The sequence below is a fragment of the Pelophylax lessonae genome (genome assembly GCF_965119305.1).
Source record: "Pelophylax lessonae genome assembly, chromosome: 9".
Classification (NCBI taxonomy): domain Eukaryota; kingdom Metazoa; phylum Chordata; class Amphibia; order Anura; family Ranidae; genus Pelophylax; species Pelophylax lessonae.
This window is the reverse complement of record NC_138776.1, coordinates 129,100,799-129,127,930: the sequence shown is the minus strand read 5'-3', so window position 1 is coordinate 129,127,930 and position 27,132 is coordinate 129,100,799. Positions and strand designations below refer to the sequence as shown.

At 41.2% G+C, this 27,132-nt stretch overlaps 1 protein-coding gene across 1 annotated transcript; it reads left to right on the top strand.

Annotated features, from left to right (window-relative positions):
• Positions 1-4,777: 4,777 nt before the first annotated feature.
• LOC309562595 (intelectin-1-like) lies at positions 4,778-11,494 on the top strand. Its single transcript, XM_082266847.1, has 7 exons — positions 4,778-4,845; positions 6,201-6,383; positions 7,249-7,496; positions 7,857-8,015; positions 10,181-10,301; positions 10,403-10,506; positions 11,296-11,494. The coding sequence occupies exons 1-7, from the start codon at positions 4,782-4,784 to the stop codon at positions 11,446-11,448; spliced, it is 1,032 nt and encodes a 343-aa protein (XP_082122973.1). The 5' UTR covers positions 4,778-4,781; the 3' UTR covers positions 11,449-11,494.
• The last annotated feature ends 15,638 nt before the right edge of the window (positions 11,495-27,132 follow it).

Here is a 27,132-nt window from a genome sequence, read left to right as displayed (position 1 = left end):
TTTAGAATAGAAAGATTATAATAAAGAAAAGCTGGATGATACAATAGAGGAGTTTTAAATCTCATACCCAGAGAAGAATGTCTCCGGGATAAAGAAAGGAATAATGACAAAGCTAGCCAACAGTGGGGTTTTGTTTCATACTATCGTGCAGTTTGGAAAGGTTAAAGCCATTTTTTCTAAACACTGGCATGTACTCTTTATGGATAGGACATTGGGTTCAGTGTTACTAAAACAACCTGTATTTATTTATAGGAAGGCCCCAGGTTTTGGAGACAAGGTGGATAAAAATGTTTTAGACCCCCCCCCATTTTTGCCTGTGGTAGTTGTAATGCCTGTAGGCATGCAAAAGTAAATGCCAAAAGGCAGTATCAACTTACATCAGCTAACAACAAATAATTTAAAATCTCTGTGGGCCAAAATAAACTACCATTGAAGAAAAGGATTGCAGAACATGTATAAACCATCTCGATAGGATTTAAACAAATGTATCCCTACATTTTAGGGAGCACCATGGTAGGGATCCTGCTGGTTTGAAATTTTGGGGAGTAGACAGTATCTATCCATTATGGATGGGATCGAATTTAGTTAGAGATCTATCAAAAAGGGAGACTAAATGATATACATGCTGGACACATTGGGGGTTATTTACTAAAGTCCAATCCACTGTGCGCTACAAGTGCACTGCTAATGCGCTTGGAAGTGCACTTTGAAGTGCAGTCCCTGTAGATCTAAGGGGTACATGCAAGGAATATAACAAACAAAATCTTCCCCTCAGATCTATAACGACTGCACTTCCAAGTGCACTTGCAGTGCAACTGTAGTGCACAGTGGATTTGCCTTTAGTAAATCAACCCCACTGACCCTTAAGGGGCCTAATGTTGAGCTAGACATCAACTGTTTCATTAGCGATAATTGATTTCTTTTCTGTTAGTGTGAATAAATTTAGGGGTTGGATATTAATAAAAAGCCTGACATAAATTGATAAATATCTAGATTTGTGTATATAAGTATTGAGGTGTGCTAACTTTAAGGGTGGTCTTTAAAAAAATATATTTGGTTACTATTGAGAGGTATAGATTATTATTATATCTCCTATATATTAAATATGGGATGAGGGTTATTTTAATGTGCACCTGGAGATTCTTTTTCCATAAGGCCTTTATTAAAGAATATGGGCATTACAAACAACACAAGAAACAAGTACAAATATCAAAATGACAGAGAAAGATGTAAGGGAAGCATAAATAATACAAAAAGAGGGGGTGGGGGGAAGGGGGAAAGGAGAGGGCAAACATTAGCTACTTAGAGCAAATAGGAGGAGCAGAAGAGGGGCTAAAACTTCATACCTCACCTAGAATCTCCTTAGCATAGTCTGCCGTAGTCCTTTAGTGAATCCGGCACACCCATACCTTATTGAAATATGAACTCCTGTCCTGAGAGATATTGATCAATTCCTCCCTTTCAAAAATGTTGTTAATGTGAGAGAACCATTCCTCCGCAGTAGGGGGTGCAGAGGATCTCCAGTGAACAGGGACACATAGCCTGGCAGTGTTTACCATTAGCATGGCCAATGACTTAAAGTACTGGTGTTTAGGCATACTAGAGTGATAAAGTAGATACTGTGCAGGATTAAATTCCAGAGGAAGGTTTGAAACCTTCACAGTAATCCTTTGGACCGCTTCCCAGAAAGTGTCCAGAGCGGGGCACTGCTACTAGATGTGAAGCAGGGAGCCCACTTCGGTATGACAGCGCCAACACTGATCAGTTACTTCAAGATAGTATTTGTGGACCACGCTAGGAGTCCGATACCGCTGACAGAGCAATTTGAAGCCAAATTTTTGAACCTTCATGTTCAGAGATCCCTTATGAACCATATTGTGGATTGTCTCCCACTCTTCATCAGGGCGCGATATACCAAGGTCTCATTCCCATTTCAAATTTGGCATCAAGCAGCTGGAAGACTACAAAGGGAACAAGGAGGAATAAATGGAAGAGATAACATGTGTTCATGGTTCATGTGAAGAGCAGAGAAATTCAAAAGCAGTGTGAGATTGAGCGTATATAGAGCCCTGTCCGCCTAGGAGGCAGAATGGAAACGATGAACCTGAAAGTAGGCCCAGTATGGTATCGGGGAATCTGGGCACAGGGTGGGCACCACTGTTCTATCCAAGAATTGTTTTCAAAGTGATCGGCTCGCATGTGAGATTTAGGCCAAAGATCCTCTAGAAACCGGTCAGACGTCCGAATTGAAGCCAAGGGGTTTAAATGGGTGCTAGTCTAAAAACTCTGAGCCTAGGGCCCGTGATAGGGTGGGTAATGAGCTGATGATAAGCCAAAGATGAGGGGAGCCAAGGGAGAGCATCTAATGGTACAGAAGAGTCAGTTGCTCTACAGTAACACATTGTTTAACCCACTGATGGATTGACCAAACAACCACTCTGGCCAGATGACAAGCCCAATGGTGTTTTTTAGGGTCTGGGAGGCCAATACCACCTATGAGTTTAGGAAGGGTTAAAAGAGCATGGCTTAGCCGATGAGTCTTCCTTTGCTATAAAAAGGTAAGCATGATATTACGCAGGGATGAAAAAAAGGAAGCGGAATAGAGAATAGGGATAGTCTGGAACAAATACAAAAAATGTGGCAGAACATTCATTTTAAGAATGGATGCAATGCCAAACCAGGAGTAACAAGGTTTATCCCAGTGATAAAGATCTTAAATACTCCGGAATAGTAGAGGTAAGAAATTCTGACTATAGAGTTTGGACAAATCGGCAGGTAACCGAATCCCCAAGTAAGTGATAGTGTCGTCATACATTCAGCGCGTTAGACTTGTAGTTCATCTTTAATTTAGACAAAGATTGGAAATGGGTGAGAGCCTCAAGCAGAGAAGAGCATAGAGCAGACAAGAACAATAAAATCTCATCTGCAAATGCGGCCAGTTTAATCTTCTTCCCATTTATAAGAATTCCTTTAGTCAGAGGATCTGCCCTTATCTGCCAAAGGAAGGGATCTAAAGTAATGATAAGCAAAATGCGTGAGAGGGGACACCCCTGGCGCGTACCTTTTTAAAAGGTGTCTGTCAGGTGGCCATTGGCTCTAACCCTAGCCTGGGGAGAGGTATAAAGGGACATAATCCAGAGGAACAAAATTTGTCTTGTATGCCTAAGAAACGGAGAGCCAATTCCATATAATCCCAGGCCACCTTATCGAATGCCTTTTGAGCATCAAGAGAGAGGTAAAATCCCCGCTGGCCTCTCCATCAACCAGTGATAAACATTCTGAGCCCTAAGGGTATTGGGTGATTTTTATGTTGGTCTATTGTTCATGTTTTGATACTTATCTTGCCCAAGCGTATATTTGTTTTATATATATATATATATATATATATATATATTTGTATTAATTTAGAAAAAACTTTTTTGCCTATGTATATGTGTAGGTCAATGTACCTTTTAGTGGGATGCTATTTACCAGAATGATTGGCTCTCATTGGTCCAGTGTCGGGTGGGTGGACCTTTATATCACCTTGAAGGTGTTTGTTAATTTTAATGTTATAGAAGTATTAACACATCCTGGTGTGGTGCTCAACTCTGGGTCTGTAAGGGTTTAAATGCTTATGGATAAAATTTAGCTAGCTGCGTCATGCAGCCACACCCTGTGATGAAACGCATCAAGGCGTGACTGCGCCACAGCCGGACGTAACATCAGCCACCAGACCGTAAGTGATGTCAGATGCACGGGATGTGCAGTCAAATGTGGTGAGACAGATTGTCTATATTGTCAACCCAAGAGTATCTGGCGTTCTGAAGTTTTGATTGATGGGCACATACATTTAATATCTTTTGTGAGTTTAATACTTGGTTTTTAAGAAATGTGTTTTATTTTATAGGATTACACTATGTGGCCATTTTTTCCAAGCACTTCTTAAGGATGGTGAGCAGATGGACTAACCTAAAGGAACAGTCCATTGTGAAAGGAGATCTTGTGTAAAAGCCCTTATAGCTGATAAGAAAAATGAGAGGCAGATATAGTACACACCATTTGCATTTGCATTTTGGTGGTGGATTATAGAAGCTGCACTTTTGTTCAATGAATTAATTTTCTTTAAGAAGATATCACAAATGAATGCATGCATTTATTGGTGGACTGTATAAGTACACTATTGATATTCACTTATAACTATTGTTATGTGTGGATATATATTATGATATCTATCTACATTATTGTTTTTTTTTTTGTTTTTTTTTTGGTGATTTCTGCACTTTGCTTATTCTGTTTATTTTATATTTTTTATTATTCAAGAATCTCTGATGGCTCCTCTTCTTGGAGTTGGACCAACAAGAGACAAACAAGGCCTTAATGTCAAAATGGTTGTGTTAGAAACTTCTGTACCACAATCCCGGAAAACAAATACGATATTTAAAACAACTTAAACAGGTTATTTCAGTCTGTAGAAGAATGCTGTGGAGTAGGTTATTAAGAGAAAAAAAGCTATAAAAGGTGAAACCAGACTGAACGGATCAGAGATCTCCAGTTCTATATTGGAAGAGACTCTGAAGTGTTTCTGGTAAAGAGTTTAGCTCTGTCCTTAACTCTTTTTAAGCAGAACCCTGGGGCTTTGGTGTTTAATACTTTTACTAAATCAACAAGGTTCTATGGCGTATTAGCATCTGTAGCATTCCTTTTAATGGTTTTAGTTCTTTATGTTAAATATGATTATGTTAGTACTCTGCAATAGCATACATTTATAAAAATAAATTGTCTTATTTGCTCAGGTGAAGATGTTGGTGCACAGTCTTCTAGTCCTCTCCTTGGCACTTGCTACAGCTTTTGCTAACAAATGTGGTGAGTATATTTCTTGTGTAGAATAAGCTATAATCTACAAGAGAGATGTTTAGCTATTTTTATTCTGGCATCCAAATGTCATTCTGTTATTGTGCTGGTGTCACTGTTGGCAAGCTCAAAAAACTCTCAACGTGTTTCCTAAAACAAAGTTTAGTATATATGCAAATATGGAAAGGACCCTATCCATTCAGTTTAGCGTTCTTCGCACGCCAACAAAGCTATGCACATTGACTTTTCATGCAAAATGGTAAAACATTTTTTTCATGCAAAAAACACTATAAAAGTTGAAAAAGTAGAATTTTAAACCACTTTAGCATTTGTTTTTGATCTGGGTGAAATCTGGGTGTTGATGCTTTTTTATTAAAAAGGTTTAGGGCTCTTTCACACGGGCGTTCCTTTTTTTTGCCCGATCAGGTCCTTTTTTTTTTTTTGGTAACGGACACGGATGACACTTGTGTCATCCGGTCCGTATGTCCGTTTTTCATCCCATCCGTTTGCGGATGAAAAACTGACATAATGCATGTCTATGTAAATACGGATGTCTGCGGATGACACCACTGACATCCGTTTTTGCTTCCGTTCCGTTTTTTGAAAGGAAGAAAAAATAGGTTTCTCCTCCGTTCAAAAAAACTGAACTGAACTGACAAAAAACGGATGTCAGAGGATGATCATCCTCTGACATCCGTGTTTACATAGAGATACATTATGTCCGTTTTTCATCCGCAAACGGATGGGATGAAAAACGGACATACGGAATGCCCGTGTGAAAGAGCCCTTAGAATTTCGGACTACACAGTGTATATGAATACAAACATATTGTATATCTTCCCAGAATATAAGAAAAATCTCTAAAGGAGATAGGCTATTCCTAATATTCAATTTACATGTTGCCTGTTTATGTACAGTATGGTACTTCTTGTGTACCACAATGCCATAACTATAACTAAATAATAAAAGAATAAAGAATCTCTGAATCTCTCCTGGCAACTACAACCAAAGGTTTCTATTATATTTGAGAAGGTGCTTCTTTAAAGTTTCCAAGATTTTATAATAGTTCTTTGTTTTTATATTCACTGTGATAATTATTCTAGCTGAAGACATTCTGGCAACATAAAACATTAAGATGTAGACTTCTGTACGTTTGCAACTTGCATGCCTCTCTATAACACAGCAATGACTATGGTACATGTTAGTATAGAAAGAAAGATGAGTTTTTTTAGTCAGTTGGAATAGAAAGAAATATTATAGATTATTACATAAATATATGTTGTAAAATATTGAAAGAACCAAAAATGTACCAGAAATTCAGCAAGGAATGTGTCTGTTTCTCTAATTGTCCCTATGTCCTTTCTTAGAATATGCTCCCCTCTCTGAGAAGAAGCAGGCCATCTTGAACCTGTTGGCTTGCTGGGATGATAACTCTGCAAATAGCATCATATCAGATTCTGGGTTCCCTACTGGAGGTGGGTACCCTACTGGAGGTGGTGCTGGATACAGGAGCTGTAAGGAAATCAAGAATTCAGACAGATATGCTAAAGGTGAGATACAAATTCATATATCATGGTGCATATACATATATGATAAGGGAAAATAAACACTTGTCATTTACTTTGAAAACTAAGAGTCAGACTTGTAATAAATGATGATGAGGTCAGCTAAAGAGATTTTATTTTTAACTGTTATTTACTATGTTTGAGGATTTGTAGTAAACCGCTTAATGTAAAATTCATTCTGTTTCTTATGTACATGAGAGAAGTAACCTTGTTGCTCATACAAATTAGATGACTGATTTATTTTCTAATGCGTAGTTATAGAAGCTGGTAAGTGTTCCTTACATGGTTTGCAATAAATTTAATAACAAGGAAAGACGTTTTGAGGAGGTTGGTTTTGAGGGACTGCTTAAACATTATAAAGGTAGAAACATGTCTAAGGTAGGGAAGAGAATTTCAGAGAGCACATAATTGCCTGAGAGAAACAAAAGAGGAGAATGAGTGAAACAAATTTTTGACATTTCCATAAATTCAGGTGGGAAGCTGCATTGTGAAGTGTTTTAAAAGGCAAAGCACAGGTTAGATGGATTCCCGTAGGGAAATTGATACAAATGGTTGGCAGACGAGGGGTGGTTGGAAATGTAGTTGAATATTATAACTACATTCACAATAGACTATAGAGGAAGTAAGAATATTGTTATATGCAAAAAAAACAGGAGAAGGTTGCATTTGTGCAAATGTAGAGATGAGTGACCAAGGACTAAGACAGGAAAATTATATATATAAAAAAATGGCTGCTTTTTATTATAATGATAAAAGATAAAAGCAGTGCATATATAATCCATCTTCTACCATTTTATTGGCTTCTAGTCAAAGTATACATTTTGAACTCAATAATATACTTCTACTCCAGATGGAATTTACATGCTGGCCACTGAAGATGGAGTGGTCTACCAGACCTTCTGTGATATGACAACCGATGGTGGAGGTTGGACACTGGTGGCAAGTATACACGAAAACAACATGAATGGGAAATGCACAACAGGAGATCGCTGGTCCACCCAGCAGGGAAACAACCTTAATAATCCAGTTGGAGACGGAAACTGGGCAAATTATGCCACATTTGGGCTACCAGATGGTGCAACCAGTGATGATTACAAGGTATTACAATTCATTTTATTAAAAAAAAAGCAACATACAACTGTTTTAGTTTAGATTCCACAATATATAATAGGCAACTGAAGGACATTTTTAGTAGGTTTATGTTGTTGGCAATGGCCTGTGTACTGTTTGCAGTAACCTTCTAGAATCATTGGGAAATGTGAAGACTGCCAGCCACAAAAAAAATAATCAGTTACACAATTGTCACTTTTCACAAAGACTTCAGTTTCTTATTGACCAGAAAGCTTTGAAAAGTACTTTTAAGGCAAATGTTTACAGTGATTCCATTTTTTTTTTGTACTTAATAATGTCTATACATACTGTAGACATTAATCTGTTTGTAAATTATTTGTCTTTTAGAATCCAGGATATTATGATATTACCGCCAAAGATCTAAATCTGTGGCATGTTCCCAATAACACACCCTTGTCTCAATGGAGGAATTCATCTCTGTTGCGATATCGCACGGACAACAGCTTCTTTAAACAGGAGGGTGGAAACCTCTTCCAGCTTTACAAGGTAAGCATTCTGTGGATATAGGAGGCTGTTGTACTTTATCTATCTGTTAACACAATGGGTTTTTCTTTGTTTGTCCATACAAACCATACGAACCATACAAGTTCTTATGAAATCAAAACTCAAACAAATGATTTCATGAAATAAAATAGGGTAAGCAGCAAAGCTCCAACCCAGTCATTAGTTAAAGCCATTCTTACTAAATCTCGCTCACGAGCATGAATTGAGTTACTGAATTTGGTTATTGCACTTTGCTCCTTAAAGTATAAATTCATCTTTGGGAACATCTTACATGTTCCACCTGTTTTTAGGGTATAACATGTTCCCGCCGCTGCTGCTTCGCTGCCTTTAGTGACATTAAGGCGGCTGCATCATTCATTTACAGAGTTCGGGGAAAGGCTGTTGGCTTGTGGTTCTCAATGAACTACCATAACGTTGTTAACCACTTGCCGTCACTGCACTGCCTTTTTACGTTGGCAGGGTGGCTCTTCCAGGCAAAATCACGTTAATAGGCGTCATCTGCCTGGGAGGCCACTAGGGGGCGAGTGCGAGCCACCGGAGGCACGCTCCCACCCCCGATCGTCAGCGGGGAAGCCAGTGCGGGTGCCAGGCGACTCCGATGGCCGTCTGACACCAGCGATCTCCCCCTGCTGACAGAAGGACAGACGGCTGATGTAAACACAGCCATCTGTCATTCTCCCTGACATGATCACAGAGACCATGCGATCCTGCTATATAGAATCGCATGTCTCTATGATCATTTCAAAAAGCCCAACCCCCCCACAATTAGAATCACTCCCCTAGGCTTGCAGTTAACCCCTTGATCACCCACAGGGTTAACCCCTTCTCTGCCAATGGCATTATTACAGTAACAGTGCATATTTTTAGCACTGATTATTGTACTAATGTCACTGGTACCCCCAAAAGTGTCAAAAATGTCAGTTAGGGGTCCGATCGGTCCGCTGCAATGTCGCAGTCCCGCAAAAAATCCCAGATCTAGTACAAAAAAACAAAACAAAAATTACATAAATCTTTCCTGTAGCTTGTAGACGTGATAACTTTTGCACAAACCAATCAAAATACGCTTATTGCGATTTTTTTTTTTACCAAAAATATGCAGAAAAAAAATTGGCCTAAAATGTTACATTTTGAGTTTTAAATTTTTTTTTGGGAATGTTATATAGCAGAATGTGAAAAATATTGTTCTTTTTCAAATTTTTTTTTTTTTGTTTATAGCGCAAAAAATAAAAATTGCACAGGTGATGAAATACCAATAAAAAAAAGCTTTATTTGTGGGAAAAAAGGACATCAATTTAGTTTGGGTACAGCATCGCACGACCGTGCAATTGTCCATTAAAATAACGCAGTGCCAAATCGAAAAATAGGGCCTGGTCATTAAGTAGCAAAATCTTCCGGTCTTAAAGTGGTTAAGGGCTCTGGTAGTTCATTGTCTCTTCCTGTCAGTGTGAATCTACCTGCACATTTGAGGTACTAACAGACAGATATACTGACAATCCTGCAAGTAAAAAAAAAAATAATAAATTCACTTTTTTTTTTAACCTGCAAAAACATGTCCATTTCTTTTTTTATTTTATATACATGCTACATTTTTCTTATTCAATGTAATTTAGATTTACCTTCAACTGTGTAGTGCAAGGGCCTTCCTGATTGCATATAAATTGAAGTATTTACCCCAAATTATATGGTTTTGATTAGTCTAAAGGAAATTGTACAAACAAATTGTATAATGTATGGCCAGCCTTGAACCTTTATGCAAGGCTCAGCAATGTATAGCAGACATTCAGATTACCATCTACAGTAGTCAGATTAGTAAACCATGAATTCTAGTTGGTTGCTAAATGAAAACTTTTGCTTAGTCTTTGCATTTTCTACACAATAAACAAGAATCATTTTTTAATATATAATATATGAATGATTAATACGAATGTAGATTTTCTCATTTTAGTATTTGTTTGTGGTCTTTGTGCAATGCTTATTCAGGAAATAGATACAATTAAACAAATCTAATGACAGGATATGTATTTAGACCACATTTTTTTTTTTAGCTGTGTGGATAAAGTCATTCTATTACAACAAGAGTGTTGAGTAATTTCTATATTTATTACCTATTAATGGTTTCAGCCAATGTTTTTTTATCTTTTTCATAGAAATACCCTGTGGTGTACAATATTGGAGCCTGTTTGGCAAACAATGGACCTGCGGTTCCTGTAGTATATGATTTTGGAAGTGCTGATAAGACAACAGCTTACTACTCACCATTTGGAGCAAGTAAGATCTTGATAAATATCCCTTAATTCTAATGAGTTGTTCTATATGTGAGTTCTGTGACATGATAATCAACAAGTTAATGATCCATTCTTTCTGTACAGGAGAGTTCACTGCTGGCTATGTCCAGTTCCGAGTTATTAACACAGAAAGAGCTCCCCTGGCTTTGTGCGCTGGTGTGAAAGTGACAGGCTGCAATGCAGAGCATGTAAGCATTAATGCTTCATTAGTATTGATACATTGTTTTGCATGTTTACAGTACTCTTATTTGCATGATCATTTTTTTTTTTAACATGAAGGCCTAGAAGTCATTGCTCTACATCATACACTAATAAGAACCAAAAAGCAAAAACGTGGTTATATACATACTATGAATCAAACAGATTTGGATGCATGGGGGGGGGGGGGGGGGTGGGAGGGGGGAGTGAGGTGGAAAAAAGGATCAAAGAGTTTGATAATATTAATAGACTTTCATTGAAGAATATTACTTTAAGATTTGTAGGGTTGCATATTATTTATGTAAATAATTTCTACTACTTGGAACAACTTAGTCTTGGAAAACACAACAGAACCACCAATTCTGAAACCTACCCCTAATGACCTGTAGAAAAATACAAGTAGTATAGCTTATATATTCTGAAAGATCCAATACTGGTAAATACTGCACATTTTTACTCATTCAATATCTGCACACTTTAATATTGAACAGATCAGCAGCAGGTAATGCCTACAGTTCACAAGTAGCTGAAGGATGGGGTGCAGCATCAGCCCCCCTCCTATTTAGTAGTTTTTTAAAATCTCTGTCTCTGATCTGTTTTAAAATAACCCGTTTACAACAAATAGTATTTCGATTAATTTAGCATATGACAACTATTTCCTCAATTTACCCAGCATAAAACCTTCCAATAGTTCCAAGTTCACAGGCCTTTTTCTTTTAATGCTTGTGCTACGTTGTACAAGATGCCTTTAATTCCTAATATTTTATACTTCTTACAAGCACTGCATTGGAGGAAGTGGATACATCCCAGAGGGATCACCTCGTCAGTGCGGAGACTTTGCAGCCTTGGATTGGGACGGCTATGGAACACGCAATGGATGGAGTTCCACCAAGGAAATAACTGAGGCAGCTGTCCTTCTCTTCTATCGTTAATCTGAAAACAGTTGTCTGTATTCTTCCTTTAACAATTTTTCTTTACGTCAATAAAATAGCATTTTTGTGTCAAACCTGTTTTACTCATTATCTATTCATATAGCAATGTTATTTTTTGAGCTGGTAGGTTTATTAAAAGCATATGCAATAAAGGTTTTCAATTTAAGAAAAAAAAAACCACATATATTTTTCATTTATTCCCCGTTCACACTGAATCTGACTTTGAAATCATGCAACTTCACTTGAAATCGCATGATTTTAAAGTCGCAGGCAGTGCAACTTCAGGTGCGATTTGGCTGACATCTGTGTGACTTCATGCACAGATGTTACATAGTTAGTCAGGTTGAAAAAAGTCACAAGTCCTTCTGGCTCAACCAATAAAAAACAAAAATCAGTAAAGAAAACCCAACCATACAATCCCATATACACAATCCTATACCCGCAGTTGATCCAGAGGAAGGCGAAAAACCCCAGCAAAGCATGATACAATTTGCTACAGCAGGGGGAAAAATTCCTTCCTGACCCCCCCGAGAGGCAATCGGATATTCCCTGGATCAACTATAAATATTAGTACCCATTTATAATATGTATACCTAGGAAAGAATTCAGGCCTTTTTTAAAGCAATCTAGTGAGCTGGCCAGAACCACCTCTGGATGGAATCTATTCCACATTTTCACAGCTCTTACGGTGAAGAAACCTTTCCGTATTTAATGATGAAATCTGTTTCCTTCTAGACGTAAAGATTGCCCCCCTTGTCCTCTGTGTTGACCTTAAAGTGAATAACTCAACACCAAGTTCACTATATGGACCTCTTATGTATTTATACATGTTGATCATATCCCCCCCTTAATCTCCTCTTCTCAAGAGAGAATTAATGTCTATGCAAGTTGCAACTGAAATTGCAAAAAATTGTGCAGGAACTTTTTTTTAAATCGGTGCGGCAACGGAAAGCAAGGGTTGCACTGATTTGAACAGATCAGTAGCAAACAATAGGGTGCATTTTGTTGATTATGAAAATTGCATGACAAATCGCCCCAGTGTGAATGGGGGATCAATTTTATAAGAGATAAGAGGAAATCGTATGTATAGAACTATGCTTACAGTCAGGCTCAATTTTAAATCCCTTGCTCCCTTAGTCCAACTGGTTTATGCCACTTTTCTCTCCCTATTATAGTCGACTAGCACACTGACAACATCAAACATCATAATTACATAGGGCAAGTCAAAGTTGAGGACAGAAAGGCTGAAAGAAACCGTATACATACTCTTGAATCAGTACACCTGGAACTGACAACTAGGAGATGTTTTAGGACCAACCAATTCATGTTCAGCTGCTTTTCACATTAAACCTTTCTCCATATCACCTTTAACATTCCCATTTGAATATTTGTTGCAAACCTTGATATCTGCACCCTCAAATTGTCATCTTTTGTAGGTAAACTGAGCCAGTACATAATACAATATTCCACAAGCTAAAATGTAACAACTGTGTAGGCAGGGGGGCAGTCTGTAACCTTTTTTAACCAGTTCAGGTCCACCCATATCAGTTTTACTGCTACAGGGCTGCCCCTGTGCCCTGGATCACGTGTGTATATATCTATATATATATATGTGATCCAGCTCTTCTGGGTAAGGTGTGCGCCGCCAGCAGCTTGTTCCCGCTGTGATCACACACAACTGGAGCCCAGTGTCACCGGCTCCTCCCGATCATTCGGTGCACAGGTAGAATGGCAGTATGCCTATGCATACAAGGCCAATTGCTGTTCCATCTGTAGGGAAGGCATTGAGCCCGTGTTCCTGCAAAGCACCTCCCACACAGTACACAAACACTGACTAGGCAAACATTTAACCCTTTAAATCGCCCCTGATGTTAACCCCTTTCCAGCCAGTATCATTAGTACAGTGACAGTGCATATTTGTTTAGCACTGATCACTGTAATAATGCCACTGGTCCCCAAAAAGTGTCAAAAGTGCCAGTTACTACCTTTTTAGGCTGGGTTCACACTAGCTGGGGCGTGGGTCACAGCAGGGGGTCTGGTGCGTCCCTGTTCACTGTTTCAGGTGCGAATCAGGTCCAAATTTTTGCCTGAATTCGGACCTGAAACTGAGCCAAAGACACACAGGACCCTTCTGTAATGCACTTCGCGGCTGCCCCGCAGCTGTGTGAACTAACTCCATGGAGAGCCGGTCACACTCTCCTGTCATGCGAATTGGATGAAATCCCACATTCAATGCGCATAAGTGTGGACCCAGACTGAAGCATGCAGCCCTCTCATTCAATACGTTAAGTGCATGGATTCATTAATATATAAAGTTCATCAGTGATCAAAATAATATTAATAAAATAAAATACATGAATTATAATAAACTAATAAACGCATATATATACAGTGTGTGTGTATATATATATATATATATATATATATATATATATATATATATATATATGTGTGTGTAGCACCCTCCAGGGTAGGTGCTGGGTAAACTATAGTTAGGCTGTGTCTGCTTAACAGTAAGGCCATGTTTTGTTTTCAGTAGGCTGTCATGTGTTCCTAGGTGTGTTGGTTGTGTTGGGGAGTCTCCCCACTGTATGCAAATGAGGGCTCTCATTGGGCAGTGGAGGAAACCTAACCAATAGCACACCTGGGCTTGTATCCATCCTGGAAGGGTAGATTCTGCCGCAGAGCAATCTGGCGGGAAGCAGAGTCCCAAGAGGGAGGTGACGGCTGTCTCTCCTACTGTCAGAAGAATATCGGGTATCCAAGGTGGCTTGCCTGAGGGGATACAGGGCTGAGCTGCAGCAAGGATTCAGTGTGCTGGAGACCAGCGGAGCTGTGAGGGTCGAGTTCCAAGAAAGCATCCTGAGTAGTGAGTACTGTGAACTGCCCTGGGGGTCTGCCTAGCAGAGGGGACCACTCTGGAGAAGGTCAGAGGGATCCAGGAGCTAGCTAGCCCATGTGGAGTAAAGGGGGTGCCAGTTAGACCCTGAAGAGTAAGAGGGGGTGCCAGCGGTTGGGCCCTGAAGTACAGTGTGTACAGTGCAGAGTGTGCAGTGCAAGGTACACAGAGTTGAGTGTTGCAGCAGCAGTAACAGTACAGAAGGCTACCTCAGTCAGTGAAGACTACAGGGAGCACTTTAAAGGACTTTTAAGCTTAAAGGAAGTGTCAGAAGTCAGATTCAAGTTCACAGACAGCAAGTCAGTCTTTCAAGCGCCAACGGGCGTTGACTGGCATTCTGCCAGCGTCAAAGCAGCGCTTGTATGCATTTTTCACAGAGTGTCCCAAGTTGTATCTAGTTGAGCCAGAGGAGTATCCTTCTCATTCCCTTCTCCCATTCTTATACAAAATAAACAAAACAAAACAAAGATGCCGGACTGTTCATTGCCTCAGATCTCACACTTGGGGAATCACCTCAAAGGGGCTGTTGGTGTTAGCGGTAACCCTGGCAGACCCATATCAGGCCCAATGCCTGTAAATCCTGCTACATATATATATATATATATATTATATATACACACAGTATATCAAAGTGAGTCCATCTTTCAGTGCCAGTCCATAAAGTAATATAGTAAGACCTTGGATTGAGAGTAACTTGGTTTAAGAGCGTTTTGCAAGAGAAGGAAAAATGTTTAATACATTTTGACTTGATAAACAAGCGATGTCTTAATATACAAGTAGTTTCATTTCACAACTGAGTAAAAGAGAAGAGAGGTGCCTCTAAGTGTGAAAATGGTTACATTTAATGAATGGTTGATGATTAAAACAGGCATCCAGGGTAAAGCTGTCCACATAGACCTTCCTCCGCACTGCCTTGGACGTCATCCCTTCAACGCTGCGCTCGAGGAGCGCTTCTAGCCTCGCTTTCAGATCGCTGTACTGCAAGGTAGTCTTCCTGGTCATGACTGCAGACTGACGGCGGTGAGAGCCGGTGGTGCGGAGGACGATCTATGTGGACAGCTTTACCCTGGATGCCTGCTTACTTAGATGTGCCTCTTTTAATCATCAACCATGTGAGTTGCTAAATGTTGTACCTTCATTTAATGTAACCATATTTCTACACTTAAGCTGGATACACACTATACAACTTTTGTTGTTTGATTTCCTTTAGATTTACCTTCAACTATGTAGTAGAAGGACCTGCCTGATTGTATACAAATTGAAAGTGTTTAGGTACCGGGATGAAATCCTTGGACCCATTGTTAGACCCTACGCTGGTGCAGTGGGTCCTGGGTTCCTCCTGGTGCATGACAATGCCCGGCCTTGTCAGGATTATTGGGGAGATTAAATAAAAGAAAAATGGAATTATATAAAGCCATACATATGATGTTATACATAGCTGAAATTTGAACAGTACAGCATCCATCTTGTATGAGGTCATTGAAAGTTCATGTCCTTTTGAACAAAATGTCTCTTACAAAAAGAACTTTCAGCAGATATTTCTGTTTTTCTTTTGGTAATAAATAAGTGGTACATCGATGTTTGGTTTAGATAAGAATCGGTATCCCAGACACTATACCAGACACTAATGACAATTATGCTTATAATCTTATCTGTGTATAACAATGAACAATAGTTAAGTGTATTCTATACGATTCATTTAAACTAAGTTTTAAAGATACATTATAATCATGTGTGAGCAAATATTAGCAATAATTATGTCATTATATTATGTGAAGCATATACATCGTTCTAGGAATGTATTGTATACTATTGTTTTGTTTTTGTGTGTAAGAAGCTAAGTACTAATTCCACTTAAATTGCTTCACTTATAGGGAGTGTTTATATAAGGTTTGTTTTACGTCTTGGCTAGGTCATATAAATCCTACAAGCCAGACGCTTTTCTTGGCAGCATATGACATGGCCCAGTGATTTAATTTCTTTTACCCAGCCTTAGGCTCCATGTACACGGGACCTTGTTAAAAGTCCCTTTGAATGCTGGAATTTTTAGGACGTTTGAAACGTCCGTTCGGTCGCGTTTGTACCCGCGTTTAGCGGCGTTTGCGGGCGTTTGCGTTTAGAAGCGTTCCTAGAGGTCAAAAAAATGATTCTCCTTTAAAATGGAAAAACGCGAATGCTAAACGCGGGTCATCGCGTTCAGACGCGTTCGGACGCGTTCAGATGCGTTCGGACGCGTTTGTGCGTTTAAAACGACGGGAAACACGCGTTCGAACGCAAATAATTGCGTTCTAAAAACAGTCCCTGAACGCAACTGCCTGCAAATGACTGTAAACGACCCTGTGTACATGGACAGATAAGATAAAATGTAGATGGGTTCAGGGGCTTCTGAAAAAAACGCCCAACTGCTCCTAAACGGCCATTTCCAGCGTCCCGTGTACATGGAGCCTAAGGTGAAAGGGTTATCTGTGGGAAAATAATGCAATTATATTATATATACCGAATCTAATAGTAATACAACACTGCCCCTAGTGGTTGTTTAATTTTAATTTCCAATAATTGATTATAGTAATCAGATCCTTTTAGTGATGTAGAATTTAAATGGTAATGAGATCCCCACCCACACTGCTGGGGGGCATAAAAGTTCTTGTCAGCTAGAGAGAGGGAACTGATTTTTCACCAATTATATTTTTGACATTTTATTTTGCACTGAAGTATTTAATAAATATATATATTTTTGCACAGAATTGTATGAACCTTATCTTCAGTTCAGTGTCACTTAAAACGATCTTGCATTTTGTTGATTTATGGAAATCAGTTGAGAATCTCCTGACTTACATCTTTGCTTATTTGCATAAATAGACACTGTTATATCAGAGCAGTATAAACATTCTGACATAATTGGAGGCCCTAGCGCGAGATAAGTACCTAGTGAAATAAGGGTTATAATTGTGCAAAATATATATTTTATTGCCATTTGCATTAATTGATCGTTGCTATTGTTGGTTACAATATCGAAAATGGCTGAATCTGTAGGTGTGTCAGATGAATTAGGTCACTTTGACACAGAACCAGAACCAGAAATAGGTATGCACAATGAGCAAACTAGAGAAAAGGTCAAATTTAATGTGATGTCTTATGTCAAAGATAGATTAGATGTTAAAGATGAACTCAATAGTTGGGTAGTTGAAATGAAACAATGAATTGCAGGATATGTAAATGATATCTGGAGCGAAGAATCATGGGTAGCTTAATTTCTTTGTCAAAATGCTGATGCTAAAAGTAAGAGAGATAAAGATGGACTGATATATAGATCATGGCCAGTATTTCTTTACACCATTGATGCATTAGCTGCTCGATTGAACAAGTTTCAAAATGAAATGAGATCTCAGGCTAAGCTTGTTGAACAGTCACAACAAACAATTCGTGAGTGTAGAAATCAAGTTAAACATTTGTTTGATGAAAATTAGAAATTGGCCGATCACATATCAGGTCATCAGGAGCAAAGCAATCAGACCAAAGAAATAATTGATTCTCTAAGAAAAGAATTGAGTCAAAAACATAGTGAATTGGTAACATGTGACAGAGTAACAATAGAGAATATGGTGCAGCGCTAGATATGCAATAAGGATCAACAATAAATAAATTAAAATTGAATACAATCAATAGAACTATTAAAAAAATCCATGGAAATGAGATAAAATATGCACAGAAAGTCCCAATATGTAAGAGTTGATAAGTTCATTCATGTAAAAACAGCCCATAGAAAGTGCACGGTGCAATGTCCTAATCCAAAGAGTGCTCACGCAATGTAAAAATCCTCCACCGGTATTGCTAGCCTCTCACCTGAAAGCTGCAATACACACAGCATAGGTTGTAACCACACACTGGCATCTGGAGACATGCACTCGGACCAGGTACAGCCACCAAGACTCCACTAAGCAATGGATGGATTCCTTATCCCCTCCATACTCAGCAGTATATGATCCACCATATAAAGTAAAAAGAAGGCAGCACCATAGCGTAATAAAGTCTCAAAACTTTATTTATAACAGGTAAAAAGCCTCTTACTTGATGTCAGCAGACCAGGAGCATAAAACAATCGGTAATCTTTCTGGATAATGAGTGCAGGTGATTGCAGCACGGCTAGAAGCGAGCACGGCTCCGTCCTCCGACCGGACTGCTGACTGCGGGTGACGTCACAAACTCCTCCAACTCCTGACATCAAGTAAGAGGCTTTTCACCTGTTATAAATAAAGTTTTGAGACTTTATTACACTTAACCCCTCCTTCTCCAATAAAGTTAACCCCTTCCCTGCCAGTGTCATTTTTACAGTAACAGTGCATATGTATAGCACTGATTACTGTAGTAATGTCACTGGTACCCCCAAAAGTATCAAAAATGTCAGTCAAGGGTCTGATCTGTCCGCTGCAATGTCGCAGTCTCGCAAAAAATATCGCAGATCACCGCTATTACTCGTTAAAAAACCCCAAAAATGACAAAAATCTTTCCCTTAGTTAGTAAACGCAATAACTTTTGTGCAAACCAATCAAAATACGCTTATTGCGATTTTTTTTACCAAACATATGTAGCAGATATTGGCCAAAATGTTAAAAAAATTTGATTTTTACATTTTTTTGGGGAATTTCATATAAAAAAATTTGAAAAATATTGTTATTTTTGCAAAATTGTCGCTCTTTTTTGTTTATAGCACATGATCAAAAAATCGCACAGGTGATCAAATACCACCAAAAGAAAGCTCTGTTTGTGGGAAAAAAAGGACGTCAAATCCGTTTAGCTACAGCATCACACGACCGCGCAATAGTCCGTTAAAGTCACGCAGTGCCGAATCGCAAAATAGAGCCTGGTCAGGAAGGGGGTAAAATCTTCCGGGGCTTAAGTGGTTAAAAATGGAATGTGACAGATTGCAATTTTCTAAAGAATTAATGCAACAGGAGTTAGATGATTCGGCTTATCTGAACCCAGTGCTGGAAAAACATACCAGCAGTGAAAAGGTTACACCTTTTATTCGGAAGAGAGTAAAAAGAACCCCAAGAAGTTCTTTAACCACTTTACCACCGGAGGATTTTGCTGTCTTCCGTCCAGGCCACTTTTTGTGATTCGGCGCTGTGCGACTTCAACTGACAATTGCGCGGTCGTGCGACGCCGTACCCAAACGAAATTTACGTCCTTTTTTTCCCACAAACAGAGCTTTCTTTTGGTGGTATTTGATCACCTGTGCGATTTTTACTTTTTGCGCTATAAACAAAAAAAGAGCGTTTATTTTGAAAAAATAACAATATTTTTAACATTTTTTTATATGAAATTCCCCCCAAAAAATATGTAAAAACCAATTTTTTTAAAAAATTTTTGGCCAATTTGTTTTCTGCTACCTATGTTTGGTAAAAAAAATCGCAATACGCGTATTTTGATTGGTTTGCGCAAAAGTTATTGCGTTTACTAACAAAGGGAAAGATTTCTGTCATTTTTGGTGTTTTTTTTTAACGCGTAATGGCGGCGATCTGCGATTTTTTTTGTGGGACTGCGACATTGCGGCGGACAGATCGGACCCTTGACTGACATTTTTGACACTTTTGGGGGTACCAGTGACATTACTGCAGTAATCAGTGCTATATATATGCACTGTTACTGTAAAAATGACACTGGCAGGGAAGGGGTTAATTTTATTGGAGAGGGAGGGGTTAATGTATGCCTGGTGCTTACTGACGTGTAGGGGGGGAGGTGACTGTGTGAGTCATGGACAGATCGGATGTCCAGCTATGCTGAACAGTCCGATCTGTCACTCCCTGTCACTTTATTACACTTAACCCCTCCTTCTCCAATAAAGTTAACCCCTTCCCTGCCAGTGTCATTTTTACAGTAACAGTGCATATGTATAGCATATTTATGAAAAATCGTTCTTGCCAAACCAATCTATTAACCTTCTACGATGAAGTGAGCTGCCATCTAGATAAAGGTAAGCCAGTGGATGTGGTGTATCTGGACTTTGCAAAGGCCTTTCACACCGTTCCCCACAAACGCTTACTGTACAAACTAAGGAAGGTAGGTATGGACCATAAGGTGAGTACCTGGATAGAGAACTGGCTCCAGGGGAGAGTCCAGAGGGTGGTGATTAATGGGGAGTACTCGGATTGGGCGGGGGTGGAAAGTGGGGTCCCCCAGGGTTCTGTCCTGGGGCCAATCCTGTTTAATTTATTCATAAATAATCTAGAGAAGGGGATATCGAGTACAATCCCAGTATTTGCGGACAATACTAAACTAAGCATGCCAATATCTTCTATACAGGATGTGGAAACCTTACAAGCGGACCTAAACAAAATAACGGGGTGGGCAACTACATGGCAGATGAGGTTTAATGTTGATAAATGTAAAGTAATGTACTTGGGGGCCAGAAACCAGAAAGCAAGCTACTCACTAGGGGGGGAACCTCTGGGGGAGTCTAGGATGGAAAAAGACTTGGGGGTACTGGTAGACAACAGGCTTGGCAGTGGCATGCAATGCCAAGCAGCTGCAAGCAAAGCTAACAGAATATTGGGATGTATAAAAAAGGGGATTCACTCCAGAAATAAAGAGATTATTCTCCCGCTCTACAAGACTCTGGTCCGGCCACATCTGGAGTATGCTGTCCAGTTCTGGGCACCGGTCCTCAGGAAGGATGTGCTGGAATTGGAAAGAGTCCAGAGAAGGGCAACAAAAATAATTAGGGGAATGGAGGACATCAGCTATGAGGAAAGACTACAAGCACTGAACCTATTCTCTCTAGAGAAGAGACGTTTGAGGGGGGATATGATATCAATGTACAAATACTGTACTGGCGACCCTAGCATAAGGAACAAACTATTCAGAGTAAGGAAATACAACAAGACACGTGGCCACTCACTAAAACTAGAGGAAAGGCGGTTTAACCTTAAAATGCGTAAGGGGTTCTTCACTGTAAGGGCGGTAAGGACGTGGAATTCTCTTCCACAAGCAGTCGTATCAGCAGGGAGCATTGATAGTTTCAAAAAACTATTAGATGGGCACCTTAAAGACCACAACATACAGGGGTATACAATGTACGGTTAAAAGCAAACACACACACACATCATAGGTTGAACTGGATGGACTGATGTCTTTTTTCAACCTCACTAACTATGTAACTATGTAACTATGGAATGGAGGAAATGTCCCTGAATTTTTGAGCCGAACATCTGCTGAACATAATGTTTTTTAAACGTCCCATAAAAACTCAAATGTCAGATTCTGAGAGTGATTCCAATAACCCATTTGAGGAAGAGATATTTAGACCCAAAAGACATTCTCTTCCCAAAGCGAGTTCAACCTTACCTCAGAAACAGTCTCAAAGTGTCACGGGGTAATGTGGCAGAGTCTGACGTAAGAGGAGTGGCTTACCGGGTAACTGGCGTGGCACAGGTTCACCAGAGGCGCGGAGTCTAAGTGTTAGCCGGTTTTCACCAGGGCTCCAGATGGTGGGGATGGACTTGGCTGCTTGCTAACACCAGGTCACGGTCCCCCGGATTTCCTGGTTGAGCCAGGAGCAGGTCCAGGACCAATAGCTGGTAGTGGATAAACAGATCAGGATCAGGCAGGAGAATAGTCAGGACAAGCCAAGGTCAGGGCGGGCAGCAGGTAATCAGAATCCAAAGACAAGCCGGGTCAGGTAAACAGGAAAAGCAGAATATAAACAGGCACAGGATACAGAGAGCTGATGATAACACAGCAATTACCTGGAGTGACTGCTGTGTTTAAATAGGCCATTTTGGCGCAAATTTAGTAGCCTCGAACTATTCTAAGGTAGCCTCGAACTATCCAAAGGTAGCCTCAAACTATTTCAAGGTAGCCTCTGACTATTTCAAGGTAGCCTCTGACTATTCCAAGGTAGCCTCGAGCTATCGTAAGGTAGCCTCGAGCTATTCTAAGGTAGCCTCGAGCTATTCAAGGCGCCTCGTCGTACGCGCATGCGCATATGCATGCGCCTGCGCAGGGTATCGATTCCCTGACATTACCCCCCCCCCCTTAAGGGCAACCTCCGGGTGCCCAAAAGATTTCTTTTGTGGGGATGGTTGCGGAAAAAATTTTGGATTAAGTCTTGGGCATGGAAATTCTGTACCAGTTCCCAGGAGTTCTCTTCAGGGCCGTAGCCCCTCCATTTAACCAAGTATTGTAACTGATTCCTCCGTCTTCTGCAGTCTAGGATGTCCTCCACCTCAAATTCTCAAATTCCCCATTGATGGTGACAGGAGCAGGTGGTTCCGAACTTCTACCTGGAAAGGAATCAGATACTGCAGGTTTCAAAAGTGATACATGGAAGACCGGATGGATCTTGAGGGAATCGGGTAGAGTGAGTTCGTATGATACCTCATTTAATCTCCTCTTCACTGGGAACGGGTCAATAAACTTGGGTGCTAGTTTCTTGGAAGGGCATGTCAATCGGAGGTTGGTAGTGGCTAACCATACCAGGCTGCCAGGTTGAAGAACCAACTCACTTCTCCTCCTTTTGTCAAAGGCCTCTTTATTGGCGGTGTGAGCCCTGGTCATGGCATTCTGTAACAATTTGTTGTTCTCTCTAAGGAACTCCATGATATCCCGGACTGCTGGCACTGTAGGTTCAGGAACAGAGCAGGGCAAGAAGGATGGGTGAAACCCGTAGTTAGCATAGAATGGGGACTGACCTGTAGCCGAGTGTTTGGCATTATTGTATGCGAACTCCGCTGACGGTAGTAACGAGACCCAGTCATCTTGAACAAAGGTGGTGAAACACCGGATATATTGCTCGAGGGTCTGGTTGGTCCTCTCAGTCTGCCCGTTAGTCTGGGGATGGTATGCAGAGGACATTGACAACTAGGGATGATCGAACTTTTGAAAAGTTCGGTTCGACCAGAACACCCGAACTTCACGAAAGTTCGGTTCGGATTTCAGAACCCCATTGAAATCAATGGGACCCGAACTTCTGTAATCAAAAAACACCATTTTTAAGCCCTAAAACCCAATAAATGCCCCTAAAAAGTGCCTAGGGTTCTGGGTCATGCCCCAGGGACTATTAATCACACAAAAAAAAGTTCTTAAAAATTGTCGTTTTTGATAGATAGCCAATTATTGAAAAAATTAAAAAAAAAAAAGAGATTTCTTTGGATTTAGTGTCTGGGGGTTCTAAAAGGTGTACCTGTGAAGTTTCAGCTCTGTAGCATGTCCAGAACCAGAATTACAGCATACCAAACCTTCAAAAATGACTTTTTTGCTTAACCGCACCTTTCTTTTGCTCCTAATCAACGGCTCAGCCAATGTGTATGATGGGGACATAATGCAGTGCACTGGGAACAAGATTAGAGGTTTTTTTGGAAAAAGGTGCTGTCTCTTTAAATGTGCATATAATTAACGGGTGTATTTCCACAATGGGGCTTTTATTACCAAATGTTTCAAGAAGTCCAAAGATGTATGTAATTGCACTTTATTTCATGTAAAATGGTGTTTGGTGCACTTTAACTTGAAATCTCACAAGAAACAGACATATATGCACGGATACATTGAGGGTTAGGGGTAGGGGCCACAATGTAGTGCAGAGTGAACAAGATTAGAGATGTTTTGGATGAATACTGTTGTCTCTTGACTTTGAATAGAAGTAAAGGATGCTTAAAAATTGGGCATTTGGTGGTGCGGACGATGCCTTGACACCATATCCCTATGAAAGTGCTGGTAATGAAAGCAATAATTGCCTTTGTAAGGAAAAAAATTACAATGATATGCATCTGTGTGACAGGTGCGCAAAAATTGTTGTTTGGGTGTTGGCGGAGCCATACCACTGTAAGCCCAAAGAGCTGGTGTTGAAGAAGGCGTAAAAATTATGAAGGTGTGCACCTGTGGAACAGGTGCGCAAACATGGTAGTTTTGGTGTTGGCGGAGCCTCCCCACCATAACCCCAAAGAGCTGGCTTTGAAGGAGGCCCAAAAATTGTAAAGGTGTGCACCTGTGGAACAGGTTCGCAAACATGGTAGTTTTTGTTTAGCATAGCCTCCCCACCTTAACCCCAAAGAGCTGGTGTTGAAGGAGGCCCAAAAATTGTAAAGGTGTGCACCTGTGGAACAGGTGCGCAAACATTGTAGTTTTTGTTTTAGCATAGCCTCCCCACCTTAACCCCAAAGAGCTGGCGTTGAAGGAGGCCCAAAAATTGTAAAGGTGTGCACCTGTGGAACAGGTGCGCAAACATTGTAGTTTTTGTTTTAGCATAGCCTCCCCACCTTAACCCCAAAGAGCTGGTGTTGAAGGAGGCCCAAAAATTGTAAAGGTGTGCACCTGTGGAACAGGTGCGCAAACATTGTCGTTTTTGTTTTAGCATAGCCTCCCCACCTTAACCCCAAAGAGCTGGTGTTGAAGGAGGCCCAAAAATTGTAAAGGTGTGCACCTGTGGAACAGGTGCGCAAACATTGTCGTTTTTGTTTTAGCATAGCCTCCCCACCTTAACCCCAAAGAGCTGGTGTTGAAGGAGGCCCAAAAATTGTAAAGGTGTGCACCTGTGGAACAGGTGCGCAAACATTGTCGTTTTTGTTTTAGCATAGCCTCCCCACCTTAACCCCAAAGAGCTGGTGTTGAAGGAGGCCCAAAAATTGTAAAGGTGTGCACCTGTGGAACAGGTGCGCAAACATTGTCGTTTTTGTTTTAGCATAGCCTCCCCACCTTAACCCCAAAGAGCTGGTGTTGAAGGAGGCCCAAAAATTGTAAAGGTGTGCACCTGTGGAACAGGTGCGCAAACATTGTCGTTTTTGTTTTAGCATAGCCTCCCCACCTTAACCCCAAAGAGCTGGTGTTGAAGGAGGCCCAAAAATTGTAAAGGTGTGCACCTGTGGAACAGGTGCGCAAACATTGTCGTTTTTGTCATAACCAAAATGAGGTTCTGTGAACGTAAAGAGAATGAGAGGAGGGTTTGAGGGTGGCACCATGGTCCAGGCTTAAACTGAGGCTCAACTGCCACATCACAACGATAGCCTAGTCTACAAGGTCTGCATCAGGTGCATCAAAGCTTGATATCCACGACTGATTCATCTTAATGAATGTCAAACGGTCGACTGAGTCGGTGGAGAGTCTAGTTCGATGGTCTGTGACGAATCCTCCTGCTGCGCTGAATGCCCGTTCCGATAGGACACTGGAAGCAGGGCAGGCCAACAACTCCATGGCATACTGGGCCAGTTCTGGCCAGTGGTCTAATCTTAAGACCCAGTATGCCAGTGGATCGGATTCGTCACATGAAAAGCCCTCTGTGTCACTTTGTGCCCTCATGTAATCGTCCACCATGTGATGCAGACGGTGTCGATGCGATGTGGCAGCTGAGAGGCCTGGGCGGTGAGGACTAAAAAAAGACCGAAAGGCATCCGTCAACCGCACGCCTTCTCCAACGCTCCTCTCGTGACCACCAGTAGAATCCATGGTAGGTTGTCCCCGCCCCTGCACCCTACGGGAGTCGGGGAACATGTTCACCAGATTCCTCTTGAGACTGTCCTCAAGGGATTTGATCCTGTGGACTCTATGGGTGGATGGGAAAAGCTCCGAGACTTTACACTTGTACCGGGGGTCAAGTAGGGTGGCCAACCAATAGTGGTTAGTCTCTTTAATGGCCTTGATTCTGGGGTCCTTTCGCAGGCTCTGGAGCATGATGTTTCCCATGCGTCGCAAATTAGCGAAGGCCTGAGAAGCTGACTCCTCGGGGTCACTCATAACGACATTATCTTCAACGGGCTCCTCCTCCTCCCAGCCACGTACTACTCCAAAGTGTCCCGAGGGAGTCAAACTAGGCCTTGCAGATTGCCGCATGTCTTCCTCCTCCTACTCCTCAAACCCTGCAAAAGTTCCCGCAGAATCGTCCTCCTCCTCCTCTTCCACCCCTGGATCCTGCTCGGGCCTCTGGGAGCTAGGCATAATGGGGTCAGGATTCTCAGGATAAAGGGGGCCTTGAGAGGCAAGGAAGTCCTCCTCTTCCTCCTGCTGCTCTGCCTCCAGTGCCCTGTCCATAATGCCACGCAGAGTGTGCTCCAACAAAAACAGTACCGGTAGGGTGTCACTGATGCATGCGCTGTCCCGGCTGACCATCCTTGTGGCCTCCTCAAATGGCGAGAGGACAGCGCATGCATCCTTAATCAAAAGCCACTGCCGTGGTGAAAAGAAGCCCAGGCACGCAGAGCCAGTGCTGGTGCCGTACTCGCATAGGTATTCATTGAGGGCCCTCTGCTGCGTGTACAGGCGCTGCAGCATAGCCAAGGTGGAGTTCCAGCGGGTGGGCATGTCACAGATGAGGCGGTGTACCGGCAGGTGAAACTCGCGCTGCACTTCGGCCAAACGTGCAGTGGCACTGTACGACCGCCTGAAGTGACTGCACACCCTTCTTGCCATCCTTAGCACATCCTGCATTCCCGGGTACGAGTTCAAAAACCGCTGTACCACGAGATTCAGGACATGCGCCAGGCATGGCACATGGGTTAACTTTCCCTGACGAAGGGCGGCCAGGAGGTTTGACCCATTATCAGTAACCACCATCCCTGGCTGCAGCTGGCGTGGTGTCAACCACCTCTGGGCCTGTGCCTGCAGAGCCCAAAGAATCTGAGGGGCAGTGTGCTGCCTGTCCCCTAGACACACAAGCTGCAGCACTGCGTGACACCTTTTGGCCTGAGACATAGAATAGCCCTTTGAACGTTTACGTGGTACCTCATCATATTCAAAGGACCATTCTGCAGAGGAGGGCATGGAGGAGGTAGAGGAGGAGGAGCAGGAGGGGGTAGAAG